This window comes from Chinchilla lanigera, unplaced genomic scaffold (genome assembly GCF_000276665.1).
Source record: "Chinchilla lanigera isolate Chin_1 unplaced genomic scaffold, ChiLan1.0 scaffold00067, whole genome shotgun sequence".
Classification (NCBI taxonomy): domain Eukaryota; kingdom Metazoa; phylum Chordata; class Mammalia; order Rodentia; family Chinchillidae; genus Chinchilla; species Chinchilla lanigera.
Window position 1 is genome coordinate 3795502 of NW_004955468.1, and position 16674 is coordinate 3812175.

Consider the following 16674-nt stretch of genomic DNA (forward strand, 5'->3'; position numbering starts at 1 on the left):
CTAAAATATGGCCCAGTATGGTGATGCCTGTGTGTAGTTCCAGCACTCAGGAGGCTGAGGCAGGAGGACTGTTGTGAGTTTGAGGTCAGAGGGCACTACATAGTGAGTTCAAGTCCAGATAGAACTGCATAGTGAGACCCTGTCTCAAAAAAACAAAAAATTTATATTAAAATAGGATAGTTGTTTAAAGAGAGAGCAATAACACTGGAGTTTTAGTATATATGGAAGTAATGTATATAAAATAACAAAAGGACTATATAAATAGAATTATATTGTTCTTTGGCTTTCTTTGTTTCTTTTTTGTTTGTTTTTGTTTTTCAATGTTGAGGATTGAATCCAGGGCCTTGCACATGATAGGCAAGCACTCTACGTACCCTGAACCACACCTCCAGTCCAGAATTATATTATTTTAAGGCTCCTAAATTGTTCATAAGTAATAAAACAGCTAATTCAATCTAATGACAGTATATTATGGATGAATGTTGTACAATATATAGTAACCATTAATATAATTTTTGAGACATGGTCTTGCCATGTAGTTTAGGCTGGCCTTGAATTCATTGTGGAGCCCAGGCTGGCCTTGGACCCGTGGTGATGCTCCTGCTTGGGATTACAGGGTATACACCACCACATCCCAGTTTATCTCTGTTTCTTCTATCCTACCTCAATACTACCTGGGCTCTTTCTTCTCCATCTTCTTTCTTTTCTCTTTTCCCTTTTATAGGCACAACCTACAATAATCTTTCACCCCTAACTCTGTCTCAGCATCTGTTTCTGAGAAGAACCAACTGACATATGTGCTGACTTCTCATGTGACAAACTTGTGTCAGAGGTGGTTCTTCCAATGTACTTAAAATAACTAACCCAGTACCTGACATGAAGTAGACTTCTAGGAGATGTTAGATGTTTTTGCCTTTTGCATCACTCAGTTATACCCTGGAGTCTGGAGAGGTAGCGCAGAGCCACACACAAAAAGATAAAAAGAATAGGATATGTACTTGGCTGCTAGTTAAAACAGACTCAGAATAACACTGGCACAAATAGGATAGTTGACAGTCTCATAAGGTGACTACAGTGTCATAAAAGCCTGAGCCTTCTAGCTACTGTATTACTGCTAAATAGTCAGACATAAGCAAAAACTATCTTGGACCCTCTACACCAGGCAAGCTGCCACCTAGTAATCCCAATTGATGCTACATTGAAAACTGCTCCATCTAGCCTTGGTCAATTTCCCGACCTATAAAACTGTGAGATACACTGGGCGTGGTGACACACGCCTATAATCCCAGCACTCCGGAGGCTGAGGCAGGGGGATCGTTGCGAGTTTGAGACCATCCTGAGCTACAGAGTGAGCCCAAGACCAGCCTGAATTGCATAGCAAGACCCTGTCTCAAAAAAGCAAAAAAAAAAAAAAAAAAGAAGAAAAAAGAAAAAACCAACTGTGAGATACATAAAATGATAACAGTCTTAAGTCACTAGATTTTTTTTTTTTTTTTTTTTTTTTGGCAGTACAGAGGATCAAACCCAGGGCCTTTCAGCTGAATTCCATCACCAGATCACCTGCCCTTCCTTATTTTTCATTTTGAGACAAGTTCTTGTTAAGCTGCTTAGGCTGGGCACAGATTTGTGAAACGTCTGTCTCAACCTCCCAGAGTGCTGAGATTATAGGCACATGCCTCAATGCCCTGCTAAGCCACTGGATTTTTGTTAATGAGGTGAGGGTGACTTTGAATCTTGCCTGCAAATGGAGTTCGCATACAGAGCTTTTTAGGATCATGTAGGATATGAAGGAATAATTATAGAAGGGAGAATAAGACATTTATTCTTGCTTTGTCTTTTTTTCTTTTTTGGGGGGGAGGGAACGGGGTCTCACTATGTAGTTCAAGCTGTTCTTGGACTCACTATGTAGCCTAGGCTGGCCTCAAACTCCAGGTGTTCCTCCTGTTTCAGCCTCCCAAGTGCTAGGATCACAGGCATGCACCACTATGCCCAGCCCAAGACATTTGTTCTGGATCTTAAGGAAGTCAGTGTGCTCAGAGGCCAAGGTATGCAAAGAGAATTTAGGAATTATCATGAAGAGCAGCAGCCACACCAAGGCACATACGAGGGGCACGTGTTTCTCACATCTTCTCCAACAGACAGTACTCTCCTCACCTCTTATAGGTTCTACCACCTCTCAGTATTGCTGTACCAGGGACAAATCTTCCAGCAGATGAATCATTGGGGTACACACTCAAACAATATCCAAACCATAGTACACATGTGGGTGAGTCCTTGGGCCTTTGATGGGGCTAGAGGTCATGGATAAAAGATAGTTTTCTTAGGGGGACAAGGGAAGTACTTGTAGATGCAGTAATTTTGCACATGTTGAGCTGGAAGTGCTTATGGACACCCAAGCAATTCCATACACTATGTAGTTGGAGCTAGGGATATAGGCCAGTGCAGAGCACTTGCCTAATATGTATATGGCCCTGGGTTCAATTCCCAAATACCACGAAACAAACAAAATCTGCAGCCCGAGCAAGGTGGTGTATGACTGTAATCCCAGCATTTGGAAGGCTGAGGCTGGAGCATTATCACGAGTTCAAGGCCAGCCTGGGCTATATAGTGAATTCAAGGGCAGCCTAAACTACATAATGAGACCCCAAAACAAAAAACAAAATAAAACCAAAAAATATAGGCATACTACATAGTGAATGTGATCCTGATAGATGTGGAAAGGAGATATAAAGTTGGGGTTGATCAATTTATAGAAAGTGACTATAGAAAAGATTGAGTTCACTAACGAAGCAGAGAAGGTAACTTGGGTCACAGGCCTAGAATGGGTAGGAAAAAACAAGCATAAGAACTCAATTTCCTGGCATTGACATTATACTGAACCAGGAATTTCCTCACCCTCCTTTGAAGACACTGTGCACACCAACGCGATCACAGCTTCTTCATCTTTTCTCCTGCTTCCCTGACTCTGTAACAAAAGGCTTCTCATCATCTGTTCACTCAGCTCACCAGACTTCCTGAGGGTACGGTCCTCTGCTTTCATACATGCACCAAATATTTGCTGAGCAGCTGTCCTGTGCCAGGTGCTCAACAAGACCCCAATGATACAGCAATGACTAACCAACAGCCCCGCCTGAAAACACTTCAGTGTCATCTCTGGAGGTGACATTTAACCAGAGACTGGAATGAAGTGTAAAATCTGCGTGAAGAAAGGATGACTGGAACAGAATGGGGAAGAAAGGTAAAAAGAAGCCAAGTTGTTAGACTAAATAAGAGTCTGTTTTTCACTTTGTGTAACATGGAGTTAGTGGGGAAACGAGTAGTGAGTAGAAGAGGGACATGATCTGACTGAGATTGGAACAAGATCCCTCCAGATACTTAAGAATAAAGTACACTGGACACAATGGTGCACACCAGTAGTCCCATCTATTTTGGAGGCCGAAGTAGGGTTATCACAAGTTTAAGGTTGGCCTGGGCTACACAGCAAGACCCTGTCTTGAATACATCATAGAAATAAAATTAAAGAATAAAGTATGTAGGTGGGGCAAGGGAAGAAGTAGAGGGAACTCTTACGAGGCTACTGCAACAATCCTAGACACAGTGTGGCTTCTTCTAGAGCTATAGGGATAGAGATGGGTCAGCCTTGGGATATACTGCATAGGTGGAATGGACAAGAGTTCTAGTCAGGACAGATGTGAGGGTAAGGGAAGTCAAGGATGACACTGGGGCTTTCGGTCTGAGCAGCTTACCTCAAAGGGGGAACAGCTGCAAGTGCACAAATTTAAAGGGGAAATACAGAATGTGGCCTTGGAAACAGTTTGAGATGACAATTTGACATCCAACTTGTGTGCCTGAGAAGGGTATGATTTATATGAAACTGGAGTTCACAGAACTGACCAAAGCTGCAAATACTTAGGACGGGTCGAGGTACAATAACAGGGAAAACCATGAGCTTGGATCAGGCTACCTGAAAGTGATGGACAGAGAAGAGCTAAAACTTGAGACCTGGGGATGGAGTCCTAGCTCCTACCGCAGACGGCTGGTGTGTGTGCGCGTCGGGGGAGGGATCCCCGGGTGACGACCTAAGCAGTAACAAGACCAGCAGAACGCCAAGGGGGGCGTGGCTGCCTCAGAAAGCAAAGGGCAGGGTCTGTGTGTGTGCTGGGGACTGAACCCAGGGCTTCTGCACTGAGCTACAACCTATCTATCTAAGAACGACCATTATTAACTCGCCAGGAAGTTGGAAGGGGGTGCGCTAACTTTCCAGATAGAGGGACCTGCGCTTACAGACACTGAGTGAGGCAGAAAGATTCTAAATTCAAGCCCACCCTCACAACGGAACGAGATCTTGTCTCCAAAAAAAATTTTTTTAATGTTTTTAAAGAGCTGGAGATGTACTTCAGTGCTAAGCCCCCGGGTTCAACTCCCAGTACCGCAAGAAAGTAAAAAAATAAATAAAAAGACACGGATCATGACAAATACATAACTCGCGTAGAAATGGCACAGGCCGCAGACGGCGCCGTAAGGAGGGACGGGAGCTTCTCCAGTCACCGCCATGGTGTTCTCAGGCCTTGAACTACTTCCTCTCTTCCGAAACTCCTCTCTGGCGAGAAACCAGACAATCGGCGTAGCCGAGACTACCGGGACTAGACTGTCGCCAGCCGTGGTCCAAGTCTCGCGAGAGTGCGGCATCGCCCGCCCAGCATGCCCCGCGCCGCCGCCGCTGCCGCCGCCGCCGCCGCCGCGCCGCGGTTTGAGGGCGGGAGGCTGGGGGAGGGTAGCGGAGCCGGCGCCGCCGCCATGTTGGGTCCAAGGCGGCTGCTATAGGCGCCTACGGAGCGAGCGGGAGTGCGGAGCGGCGATAGCGGCGCGGGATCTGCCTCTCTGCGAGCGGCCCGGAGCGGCGGCGGCGCCATGAGCGGGGGCACTCCTTACATCGGCAGCAAGATCAGCCTCATTTCTAAGGCGGAGATCCGCTACGAAGGCATCCTCTACACCATCGACACCGAGAACTCCACCGTAGCCCTCGCCAAAGGTAAGCCGCGGCGGGCCTCGGGGGCGGGCGACCGGGCCGAGCGCTGGCGGTGGGCTGCGCCGCGCTCCGTCGTCCCCCTCTTCCCTCGGGCGTTCCCCGGGAGAGCGCTCCTTCGCTCCCTTCCGGCCCCGGCGTCGCGGGCCGGGCCGCGGCCTCCTCGAGCTCGCTGGTTCCACCCCGAAGGTCCGCGCCTTCAATCCGGGGAACTGCGGGACCGAGTGCGCGGCGGGCGGGGCGGCCCTGAAGTCTGAGAACGGCCGGAGAACCCCGAGGTGCGTGTCTTCCAGCCCCGAAATTCGGTGGTTCTGCGGTCTGATCGCCAAACAAAGCCGGAGTATTCAAAGAATTTTTCCGCCTACCCTGAGTTTAGTGCTGATTTACTGACTTTCATAGCCCCCATTTTTTCCCCAAGTTTTTAATTCCTGGTTCGTTTCACTATTCCGCAAGTGAGCTGTAAGTAATGGACCAAAACTTTGGGTTTTCTCTGCGACTGTGAGATCTCGAAATGCCATTGGTACCACGGAGCAGATCACATCTCCCTTGTTTCCTCTGTGATAGTTACTTGTTAAACCGGAATACTTCACAAAGCCTGTTGTGCAACCATCTCTTTAGGGTGCATATTAGAAATGCTTGCCGCCCCCTCCACCCTGCCCCCCAGCCCTGTTTCGGGAAACTTGGTAAAATTCAAACTTGATCCAGGATTCTTGTTCACAGTTAAGATCTGAGTGGTTAGTGGGCGCTGGCCGACCTCTGCAGAGTCTCTCTGGGAAAAATAGAATTCTGTTGAGGAGGTAGATCCCGTCCCTAAACGTGTATTTACCATCGCTGCAATCTGTGGGTTTTGTTTCCGTTCACACGTGCTAGGCCTTTGCTCTGCCAGGAAATCAGAAAGAAAAGAAACTTAGCTCCTGATCTTAAAGGAAAGCTCACAACTGTTTGTAATATTTGGAAGCGGGAAATGATATCCCAGCTAATTTTCCCCAGCACATCTGGTAGAGTTACGAACTGCATAGCCCGGTAGGGACAAAAGCACAAGGATAGGAAGAAATTTTTCTGAATCTGTGTTTTTCAGTCGTTGGCTGGTAGGCAGGTTGTTTTATAGTCGCAAACAAGTTTAACGACGTGTTTTTAATGCTCTAGTAGGCCTTTTAATATCAAGGATGTTGGGACAAATCTTATACCTAGGTAAAGAATTAAACTGCGATGTGGGGAATGGAGGTGTGGCCTGGTGGTAGAGCGCTTGCCCAGCCCTGTGGGTAGGATCCTTAACATTGTAAAAAATCAAAAATAATCTGCACACTATAAAAGAGTAGTATTAGAATTGCAACAGTTGTATTGTGGTTGATAGTCGCATGCGTCTGTAAATTTACTAAAGATCATTGACTGATACACTAAAAAATTATAAAGTCCATGTGAAAAAGAATGCAAATGCTGTGGCTTCATACTTGAAAAACTGAAGAAGATCAGTTGACCCAAGGAGTTCAAGGCCAGCCTGGGTGATATAGCAAAACCTTATCTCAGAAAATAATAAAAAGAATAGCGTGAAAAAATGGGACTACCCCGAAACTTTTCTTTGCCTGGTGAAATGTTGTCTGGTGATATTACCTGGTAAAACATCTCTGAGTTAGCTCTTCATCTTTTTGGAAACCCACGGTACTTCAAGATGCATGATTCTGTTTAGTGATTAGTAAAGGCTTGGCCAATGATACTCTTAAATAACTTTTTGCTTGCCCTTATTTTAAAATTATTTTTCTATTAAGTTTCATTATAGATGAGTATTTAGCTGTGTGTTTTTGTTTTGTTTTGGGGGGGTTTGTTTTGTAGTTTTTATGGCTTTATAGAATTATGAAAAATGTTCTCTAAAGTTCTTGGTGAGAGCTGTATACAGGTTGAGAACAGTATTTCTCATTAAAGTGGATTAATTTTAAAAAACAGTTGTTTCTTTGAGTGTAAACGTATTTTTGTGAACTTAGTTACTTATCAGGGAATTGGGTGTGCTATCTTTACTCCTCATAAAAAAAAAAAAAAATCCATAACATTTTTAACATTTCTAAGGTCTTAACTTCAGTCTTTAAAAAAAAGCTATGAACATACCCTGTATACCTAAAAAAATTGTATTTGTGACATCAGTTAAACTCATGAGACATAAATTGTAATTTGTTCCTTTTTCATATCTTAATCATATAAATACAACAATAAAATTTTTTTACTCATTTAATTAGTGTTTACAATGTTGATATTTAATTCATACATCAGTATGAGTTAATGTGTAACAGGTTTTGGGAATTTAATCACGCTTGGAAAAATTGAGGTTGTCAGGTCTTCTTTTTTTTTTTTTTTTTTTTTTAAAGCGGTGGAGATTGAACCCAGGGCTTTCTGCAGTGCCACATCCCCAGCCCTTTTTTTAATTTTAGAGACAGATCTCGCTAAGTTGTCAAATTACCCAGGTTGGACTCAAGCTTTTGATCCTCCTGTCTCAGTCTCCCGGAATGCTGGGACAACAGGTTTGCGCCACCACAAATCTTAATATATTGACAGTGTTATCTCATCAAAACTACTTTATAACTGCCCAGTCAACACTGGATACTTATTTCAAAATTAGAAGTGGGAAGTTTATTCTTAAAAGTTTAGAATTTTCATGACTTGTTGAGTAATTTGGTATCTGATAATTCTGTCTCTTAAAAATGGAGGGGGGGCATGGCAGTACATACCTGTAATCCTAGCCCTTACGAGGCTGAGGTACAAGGATTGTCACGAGTTTGAGGCCAAGCTGGGCTCCACAGTGAGTTCAGGACCAGCCTGGAATACATAGCAAGAGTGTTTCAAATACCCACCACCTAAGAAAAAAAAATTTTGTTTTGGAAATCTCACAGATTAAATTTGAAAGTTTATTCATGGAATTTAGTTGTATATTCAGATGTGGAGCTCTCTATTACTCTTTTTAAACTTTGAATTAAAAGTTAATCTTTTTAAATAACATTCTTAGAATTCTTTTTAGATTTTCTTTTTTTACCTTCTGGGGAGAGTTTTTTCCTTTTTTGTTGTAAAATAGCAACCACACATGCCAAAAAGGCAGCAGAGATAGCTCAGTGGCACAGCGCCTGCCTGGAAAGCGCAAGGTCGTGAGTTCGATTCCTGATACCAAAAAAAAAAAAAAAAAAAGATATGTAAGATAAGAATGAGATATTCATACAACATCATGCAGGACAAGACAGACATTGAGGGCTGGGGATTTAGCTCAGCGGCAAAGCGCCTGCCTGGCAAGCGCAAGGTCGTGAGTTCGGTTCCCGGTACCGGAGAAAAACCAAAAAAAAAAAAAAAAGACAGACATTGATTGCCAGCATGCCAGAGGCCTTCCACTTGTGTCTTCCCATCTTCTCACCATGTTGGTCTAGATAAGGTATTGTGAAATTTATTGTTTTACCATATAACTGTACATCCTAAAATACAGTTTCTCATTTTTGACCTTTGTATAAATGGAGCTGCCTTGTATATGTTTTCTTTTGGGCTTTTGTTATATAATATTCATGAATATAAGATGTCAATTTTTTCCGCAGTTTTCAATACTCTACAGTTGACATTTGGGTTGTTTATAGTTTTTGTCTATTATGAACAATGATTTCATGAACTTTTGTTTTTAAATACACTAATGAATGTTTAGGTAGTTTTCCCAAGGTTGTATACATAGAATTTGAATTATAGGAACAAATATGTTAAATAGTGCTATGCAGTTTCCGTTGTAGTGGTTTACTAGTTTTTACTTAAGTTATGGTGTGTAAAAATTGTAGTTCTAGATCTCTTACCGCCAGTGATGTTTGGTATCATATATTTTCATTCCGGCCGATCTGGTGGGCATATTGTTGAATCTGGCTTTTATCTCCATTTACCTGGCTACTAGTGAAAATGAATGTCTTTTCATATCTTGACCATTTGGATTTCATCTTATGAAGTGCCTGTGGAACTTACTACCCATTGTTTAGTTTAAATACATGTCTTTTTCTAGAGTTATGAATTTGAAGTGTGAGTTATTTGCTGTATGTCTTGCCATTTAATAATTTAAAGTGAATGGACATTCTTCATTTTAATGTAGATGTGTTTAATCAGGCTTCTGTTTTATAGCTAGTAGCTAGTATTTCCGCGCCCCCCCCCATTCCAGCATCATGGAAGTACTTGGATTTTTTTTCCTTTTTCACATTTATGTCTACAATGTACCTGAAACTGACTTTGTGTATGATGTGAGTTATTTAGATCTTTTTAGTATTTCTTAGGCTTAAATGTTTCATGTTATAATTTAGGCCTTTCACTTGGATATTATATTTTAAATATACCTAGAACTATAGACTGCTCTTGAAATTTTTGGCTAGTTAATGTCTGGTGTGGTATAGAATGAAGGTGATTGTGTGTTCTAGGTTTGCCTCAGGTGAAAGTCATCATTTGTTCTTTTTTTAGCATAATTATTTAGAACAGTTCTTTTCTCTCTTGAAAATGTTCATTTGGTTAAATAATTGTGTGATTACACAATATGAAACCAAAAGCCTAATCACAGGTACTGCTAAGCGGATGGTGCCCTTTATATTCTAAAGATTTTACAGACTAGCTCTAGATCTAAAAACGAAGCTTAGGTAAGCTTGATGGACTTTGATCCTGGAAACCGAGGTAAATGTCAAGAAGTCTTAAAGGCAATCTGGAAGAGCATTGGCGTTGATCTGATTGGTGTGTTTGTGAATAATCTGGGTCACAATTTATTTCCGGGTTGTTTCAATTTAGTAGTTTTGGTCACAGCTCTGAGTTTATTTTCTTCCTAGCATTGATCATGCCCTACATTAATTTTTGTTTATTTGCATATGTGTTTTTTGTTTGTGTTCACCTTCCTTCCTCCAGAGTCTGAACTGTTGGGATGAGCAAATGTTTATTAGTGAGTGAATAAATGGAAATAATTTAGCAGTTTAATTTATTAATCTTCTAGAACTCTTAGGAATATCTCCAAATAATGCTTTTTCATGTTTACAATTGTTTATTCTTTTTATATTTCATCTTTTTTTTTTTTTTTTTTTAAAACAGGGTCTCACTATGTAGCTCAGGATGGCCTTGAACCCACTATGTAGCCCAGGCTAGCCTCAAACTGGTGGTGATCCTCTTGCCTCAGCCTCCTGAGTGCTGGGATTATACGAGTATACCATCATGACCAGTTTACATATCCTTTTTAAAATGGAAATAACCAACCTCACTAAAATAGAAATATTGGAGAATTACAGTGAATAGTGATGCAAGAGGTTGAATTGTTATGACGAAATTAACATTATTAGAGAGAAGAACTTTTTGTCATTTGAGCTCAATTATCATTTAAAGTTTAAAGGAAGAATCGGTTGAAGATGTTAGAGGAGATTATAAAGTGGTGAGTGACGTGCAGGAATAGTTTGGGGAATAATTCCAATTATGTTCACATCAATGTTTGTAAAGAAATGTAATACTTAAATAAACGGGCCAGAGTGAGTGAAATTCTTACCTGGAATGAAGGTGTTCTTACGTGTAGTTAGCTGTATCTAGATAACTATTCAAGTAGAAACTAGGTTGCTTCTGCATGGTGAAAAGAGAATTTATGAAGAAAAATAATTATGTAAATTGGTTTCTTTTAAATAATTTTCCCTTAAAAATAATAGAATAGTAGAAGGATAGAATAGTGGTAAATTATTAACAGATTATTTCTTTTCTCTGCTTATGTGTGTATGTGTGTTACTGAGGGTTGGACCCATGACCTCCACACTGTGCTACATCCCTTTTTTTATTTTGCCTAGGCTGGGCTCCCATTTGTGATCCTTCTACCTTAGCTTCCTAGAGTGCTAGGATTATAGGTGTGTACCATCGACTAACAGATTATTTCTTTAATTATCTGCTATATCTTGTCTAAAGTCACTTGTTGGTTATTAATTAACCACATAGTCATAAATCATATCCCCTGTGGAGAGAGTGGAAGAGTTTTGTAAACTCTATGCAGCCTCAAACTGGTGGTGATCCTGAAAACTCTATGCCGTGTTTTATTGATTTCTTGCATGATTGGGAAATCTGAGTCTTCAGTTCACAAAATCACTACTTAGACAACAGAGATCCAGTGAAACTTAAAGCTCTAGTTTCTTTTGTTTGCCCTATTTAGTGAGATTGGCAGAACTAAGAGCCTTGGAAAGAGTTTATTGTTGCTATGTAGTCTACAGAAATACTTAATAATTCTGAGAGTCCAAAGTCAGGAGCCAAAAACTAATTGTTCATTTTCTCGTAGGGTAAGATGACCCATGTCTTTCTGTATCAGAAGTAGAGAAAACAACATAAACCTGAAGAAAATAATAGTAGAGGGAAAGAAATAAGAAGAGTGAAGAAATCTAGTATCTGTTCATGAGAATATAGCAACAGTTTTTATAGCCACAGTAATAATAGCTGTTACTGCAAATAGTTTAACTTGAATTTAATTACTCTATGCTAGAGCTAGAAGATGTCTTCTACAGGAACAATTTGGCTTATTTTCTCATGATGATGTAAAATAATTTCAGCTGTATTAAAACCTGATATCACTAATGTAAATTTTTAAATGAATAACGTATGAATTGGTCTGTAAAATAATTTATTCACAAGGGTCTTTACTAGTTTCGTTTGTTTCTGGAAGAAAATGTTGCCCAAGAGGCCACCTGGAGTACATAATACTTTTTGATTGGGGGTAGGGGGCTACTGGGCATCAAACTCAGGACCTTGCACTTGCCAGGCAGGCGCAGTGCCACTGAGCTATATCCCTGGCTGCTCTTTGATTTTGAACAGGTCGTTAACTTTAGCTTTGACCTCATCTTGTCCATCTTGTCAGTAGGGTCAGTAGTGCCCATTTTTGAGTTATTCTGATAGTTAAATGAAATGATACTAAATAATAATTTATTATAAGTACTTAGAGAATAGTAGTTGTACTGTTGTTTCCACCTACCATTTGTTTAGTACTCAGTCTCCAGTACCCTATCAGCCATACAAGACCAACTGTAGTCTGTAATATCTTGATCTTACCTTTTTTTTTTTTTGAGATGGGGTTTTGCTATGTAGTCCAGGCTAGCTTTGAACTCACTATGGGGCCGGGGATATAGCTCAGTAGCACAGTGTCTGCCTAGCAAGCGTGAGGTCATGAGCTCGATTCCCAGTACCAAAAACAAAACAAAAAAATCAGTTGCTGGGTGTGGTAGCATATGCCTGTAATCCCAGCACTTTGGAGGCTGAGGCAGGAGGGTCTGCCAGGTTTGAGACCAGCCTGGGCTACAAACTGAGCTCAAGGCCAGCCTGAACATAGTGAGACCCTCAAAAAAAAATGAACTCACTGTGGATTCAAGGTTTGCCTTGAATTTGTGGTGATCCTCTGGCCTTAGCCTCCTGAGTGCCGGGATTACAGCCTTGCGCCATCATACCTGACTGATCTTACTTTTCATTGACCCACATGACTTTACCTCCCTCTTCAACCTGCATAAATTGAATGTGCAATCGTATGTACCCTCACCCTTCTCCCCCTTTCCCCTCTTTTGCTTTCTTGTATGTACAAGCTTGCAGAAATCTCAACCCTGATTTATATCAACACAAACATACCAACCACGCTTACTCTAAATTTATTCTAATCTAATGTTTACTTAACCTCAGCATACAGATCACTTCCCAGGAATCATACTGTATTTCCATTCCATTCTTCTACATGACTATTCCATTCCTTCTCTTTTCCTCGCACCTCCAACACTTCCTCCTCCTCCTCCTCCATCTTTATCTTCTGCCTGTTAACTTGGCTTCCTTTTTTTTTTCTTCTAGTACTAGAGATCTAACTCAGAGCCTCGTGCATGCTAGGCAAGTTCTCTACCACTGAGTTAAATCCCAGCCCATCCTTGCTTCCTTTTAACTGAAAAAAGAATAGCAGACAAGTTCTATTGCACAGTAGGGTATCTACAGATAAATAGTAGCTAAAAGAGAATATTAATGCATGTACCCAGTTACCTGCATTTGTGCCCCAAACCACTAACTTTTTCCTGATCAGTGTAGATAACCTTTTTCTTTTCTCCATGTGGGGATTAAACCTAGGGAATGTTAAGGTATATCCTTAGTCCTTTATATTTTGAGACAGGGTCTCACTAAGTTGCCCTCGACATGTACATGTCAGCATTCTGTGTACACTCTGGTCATGGTTTGAGCCTCCTATCTCAACCTTGAACTTGTAATCCTCCTGCCTCTGCCTTCTGAGTAGCTGAGATTACTGGTGTGTGCCACTGTGCGAAGCAGATAAACTGTACTTATATTTGTGTAAAATCACTCTTCTACTCTTGTACTTTTTAATCCCCTTTCAAAAATTCAAAGACATTACTCTGTTGTCTGCTCTTTAGTTTTTTAAAAATGGGTCTTTCCATTTGCTTATAGATATGCTGTTATTTCTTCCATCTTGAAGTTAAAAACAAAACACAACACTAACTGTATCCCTCTGTCATCCTATTTCTGTCCTTCCCTTTACAGTACAACTCCTTAAAAATGTCTATACCACTTGTATCCATTTTTTAAAATCCACTTCATTTAAGTTCTTATTCCCATAGATAAGAAACTGTTCTTATCAAGGTTACCAAAGACTTATGTTGCTAAATCCAGTGATCAGGGTTTTTTTCTAGTGATTAGTTTTTAATCTCCATTCTACTTGCCCAGTCAGCATAATACGGCACAGTCTGTTCACTGTGAGGCATTTTTTTCACTTGACCCTATCCAAATGTGGGAAAGCTCTGGGACTCATCTCTTTTTTTTTCTCTGTCTGTTTCTTTTTTAGTATATGTGCTGCTGAAGAGAGTACTTGCTGTTTCTTAAAAATTGAGTTACTCGAGCTTTTTCTCTCCCTCTCTCTGGTTGTACCCTCACCCCAACCCTGCAACATCTCCACCTAATGGGATGACCACTTCTTAGCCCTTGGTTTTAGTGAGTTCCAAACCTGTTTTTCCATTGGCCTTCTCCATCTAATTGAATAACAACTCTATACTTTTAGTAGGTAAGGCCAAAAACTTTGGAATCATCCTTATTTCCTCTTTTTTTTTGTCATATCTGATATGCAATTTGAACCTATCAGTTCTACTTTCAAAATAGATCTAGAATTTGACCTCATAGCACCTCTGCTCTTGTGATCCACTATCTTTCACTCGTCTTTTTAAAGACACTGAAGTTTCTGTTTCTTGAGTCCAGTTTTGGCCTTTCAGTTGATTTCCCTCTAACTGAATGTATCTTTGTAATAAATATATATATATATATACACACACACACGCACACACACATATGTAGCATATGTAACAAGTTTCTTTAGTGAACCTATATTTTTGTTGTTTTTTGTTTTGCCTGTGATTAAATTGAGGGCCTTGGGCATGGTAGGCAAGGACATTATGAATAAACTACAGTACAGCCTTTGTTTGCTTGATACTGGCTATATCATTCCAAAGTTAGAATCTTTTTTCTATAGAACTTTGGGTTATTTGATTGTTGTTGTTTCTCTGTAGAACTTTAAAGTTAGTGCTTTGTTGTCTTCTAGCATTCTACAATTGCTGAGGACAATTTGGAATCTTTCAGAATTCTTTATTCCTGAAGTTCACAAATGTGATTACATTGTACATATTTGTCTCTGTTTTCTAGCACAGCTCTGCGGACCTTGTTTCACTGTGTAGTTCCGGCCTGCCCGGAACTCAGCAATCCTCCTGCCTCGTCCTCCCAAGTGTTGGGATTAAAGGTGTGCAACACCATGCCTGAAGTTCTCCCTGCCCTTCAAACTATTAATTATTTATTTTTTTAAACAGGGTCATGCTCTGTTGTTTAGGATGGCCTCAGATTTGTTACGATTCTCCTGCCTCACCTGAGTGCTGGGATTACAAGTGCACACCACCATGCTCGGCCCTTCAGATTAATTTCTATCTTGTTTTTGCGATTCTTTGCCTTTTGTTTTTTTTTTTTTTTTTGAGACAGGGTTTCACTGTGTGGTTTAGGCTGGCCTTGAACTCACAGCAATTTTTGTGTCTCAGCCTCCCAAATGCTGATGTTAACAGGCGTGCACCACCATGTCTGGCTCCCTCTGCCCATTTTAAAAAATCCTTTTGGATACATTTACCCTGTTTTCTCTCATATGTTTTCATCTTTTGTCTCTTGGCTCTGTCATTGGATAGATTAAAATATAAAGCTGAGCACAAGGAAGAATACCATGAAAGTGATTTAAAAAGTCAAGATTAAATTTAGACTACTGGGTAAAGGTAGCTGATTAGACATGTTTTTACTTTTACTCCCTGCTAGCAAAACTAACTGGGTAGTTTTTTTTTAAAGGCATAAGCCCATAAAGGACAAAGTAGATTTTGAAAGAAGATAACATCCATAAAATTTTGGAGGCTGAATAACAAAATAATGAGTTGAGGTTTGGGGAGGGTTGGGATTCTTTTGGTACCAGGAATCAAACCCAGGGCCCCATGATTGCCAGGCAGGTGCTATGCCACTGAGCTAGATCCCTGGCCCAATAAATGAGTTTAAACGATTTCTTAGAAGAATTGGGAGAGCTACAACCAAAGGGTGCAGCCAGTATAAAGTTTAAGAAGTAAACAAATTACATTCCTGAACTCCCAAGAGACTCAGGAATTGGTATCAACAGATACAAGACTAAAAAGTGGAGGATTAACTCAAATTTTGTTTAAATAGGTGAGATTTTTCAAATCCCTTGTGCATTTCTCAAAACTAGTTGACCTCATATTCTCTGGACTGGGGGTAGAATAGCGGTACTGGAGAAATGGCACAGTTGAGAGCAGAGGTGCACACTAAGAAGGCATTTAGTAATCTGTATGTACTGTATGCTGAGTGTATGTTCATCCATGTTGAGTGTAAATTTTTTACTCTTAATGAATTGCAGGTTTGTTTGACAGATATTAATATCAAATTTGTTAAATGTCATTTTAGCAGCTATACATGATTATAATTTTTTCTTTTGCACTTTGTAACAGTCCCTTTGTATCTAATTTGCGTGCTATAAAATTTGCCAGTTTTAAGTGTACATGAGAGTTGTGCAAGCCCTCACTATAGTCCAGGCTTTTTTGTTTTGTTTTGTTTTGTTTTTTGAGACAGGGTCTCACTGTGTAGTGCAGGCTGGCCTGAAACTCATGGCGATCTGCTTGCCTCAGCCTCCCAAGTGCTGGAATTACAGTCTTGTGCCCCGACACCCAGCCATAGTCCATATTTAGTCTTTTTTGGGGGGGTACCAGGGATCAAACTCAGGATCTTGAGCTTGCCAGGCAGGTGCTTGTGCCACAGAGCTATCTCCTAAGTCCTATAGTCCATTTTTAAAACAATTCCATCATCCTAAAAAAAAATTCTTGTGCCTGATTAGTCAGCACTTGCTCCCACCCCTAGTCCTAGAGTCCATTTTCTTTCTTTCTTTCTTTTTCTTTTTTCCTCAGTACTAGGAATTGGACTTAGAACTGCCCACTGAGCTGCATCCCCAGCCCTTTTTAAAATTTTGAAACAAGATTTCACTAAGTCATTAAATTACCTAAGCTGGGCTCAAACTTTTGATCCTTTTGCATCAGCCTCCCAGAGCACTGGGATTACAGATACATACTACTGAGCATAGCTTCTTTGCTCTT

The 16674-nt window shown here is 40.6% G+C and overlaps 1 protein-coding gene across 3 annotated transcripts in view; it reads left to right on the forward strand.

The window, feature by feature from the left end:
• The first annotated feature begins 4395 nt into the window (after nt 1–4395).
• Lsm14a (LSM14A mRNA processing body assembly factor) overlaps nt 4396–16674 on the forward strand; it is a 63345-nt gene continuing 51066 nt past the window's right edge. For 2 of the 3 annotated variants that reach the window (XM_005399998.2, XM_005399999.2), the window contains exon 1: nt 4398–5032. In XM_005399998.2, the coding sequence (XP_005400055.1) occupies nt 4912–5032 (121 nt within the window). In that variant the 5' untranslated portion in view covers nt 4398–4911. Of the gene's footprint in view, nt 5033–16674 lie in introns of all 3 variants that reach the window. The other variant, XM_005400001.2, reaches the window with a different exon arrangement.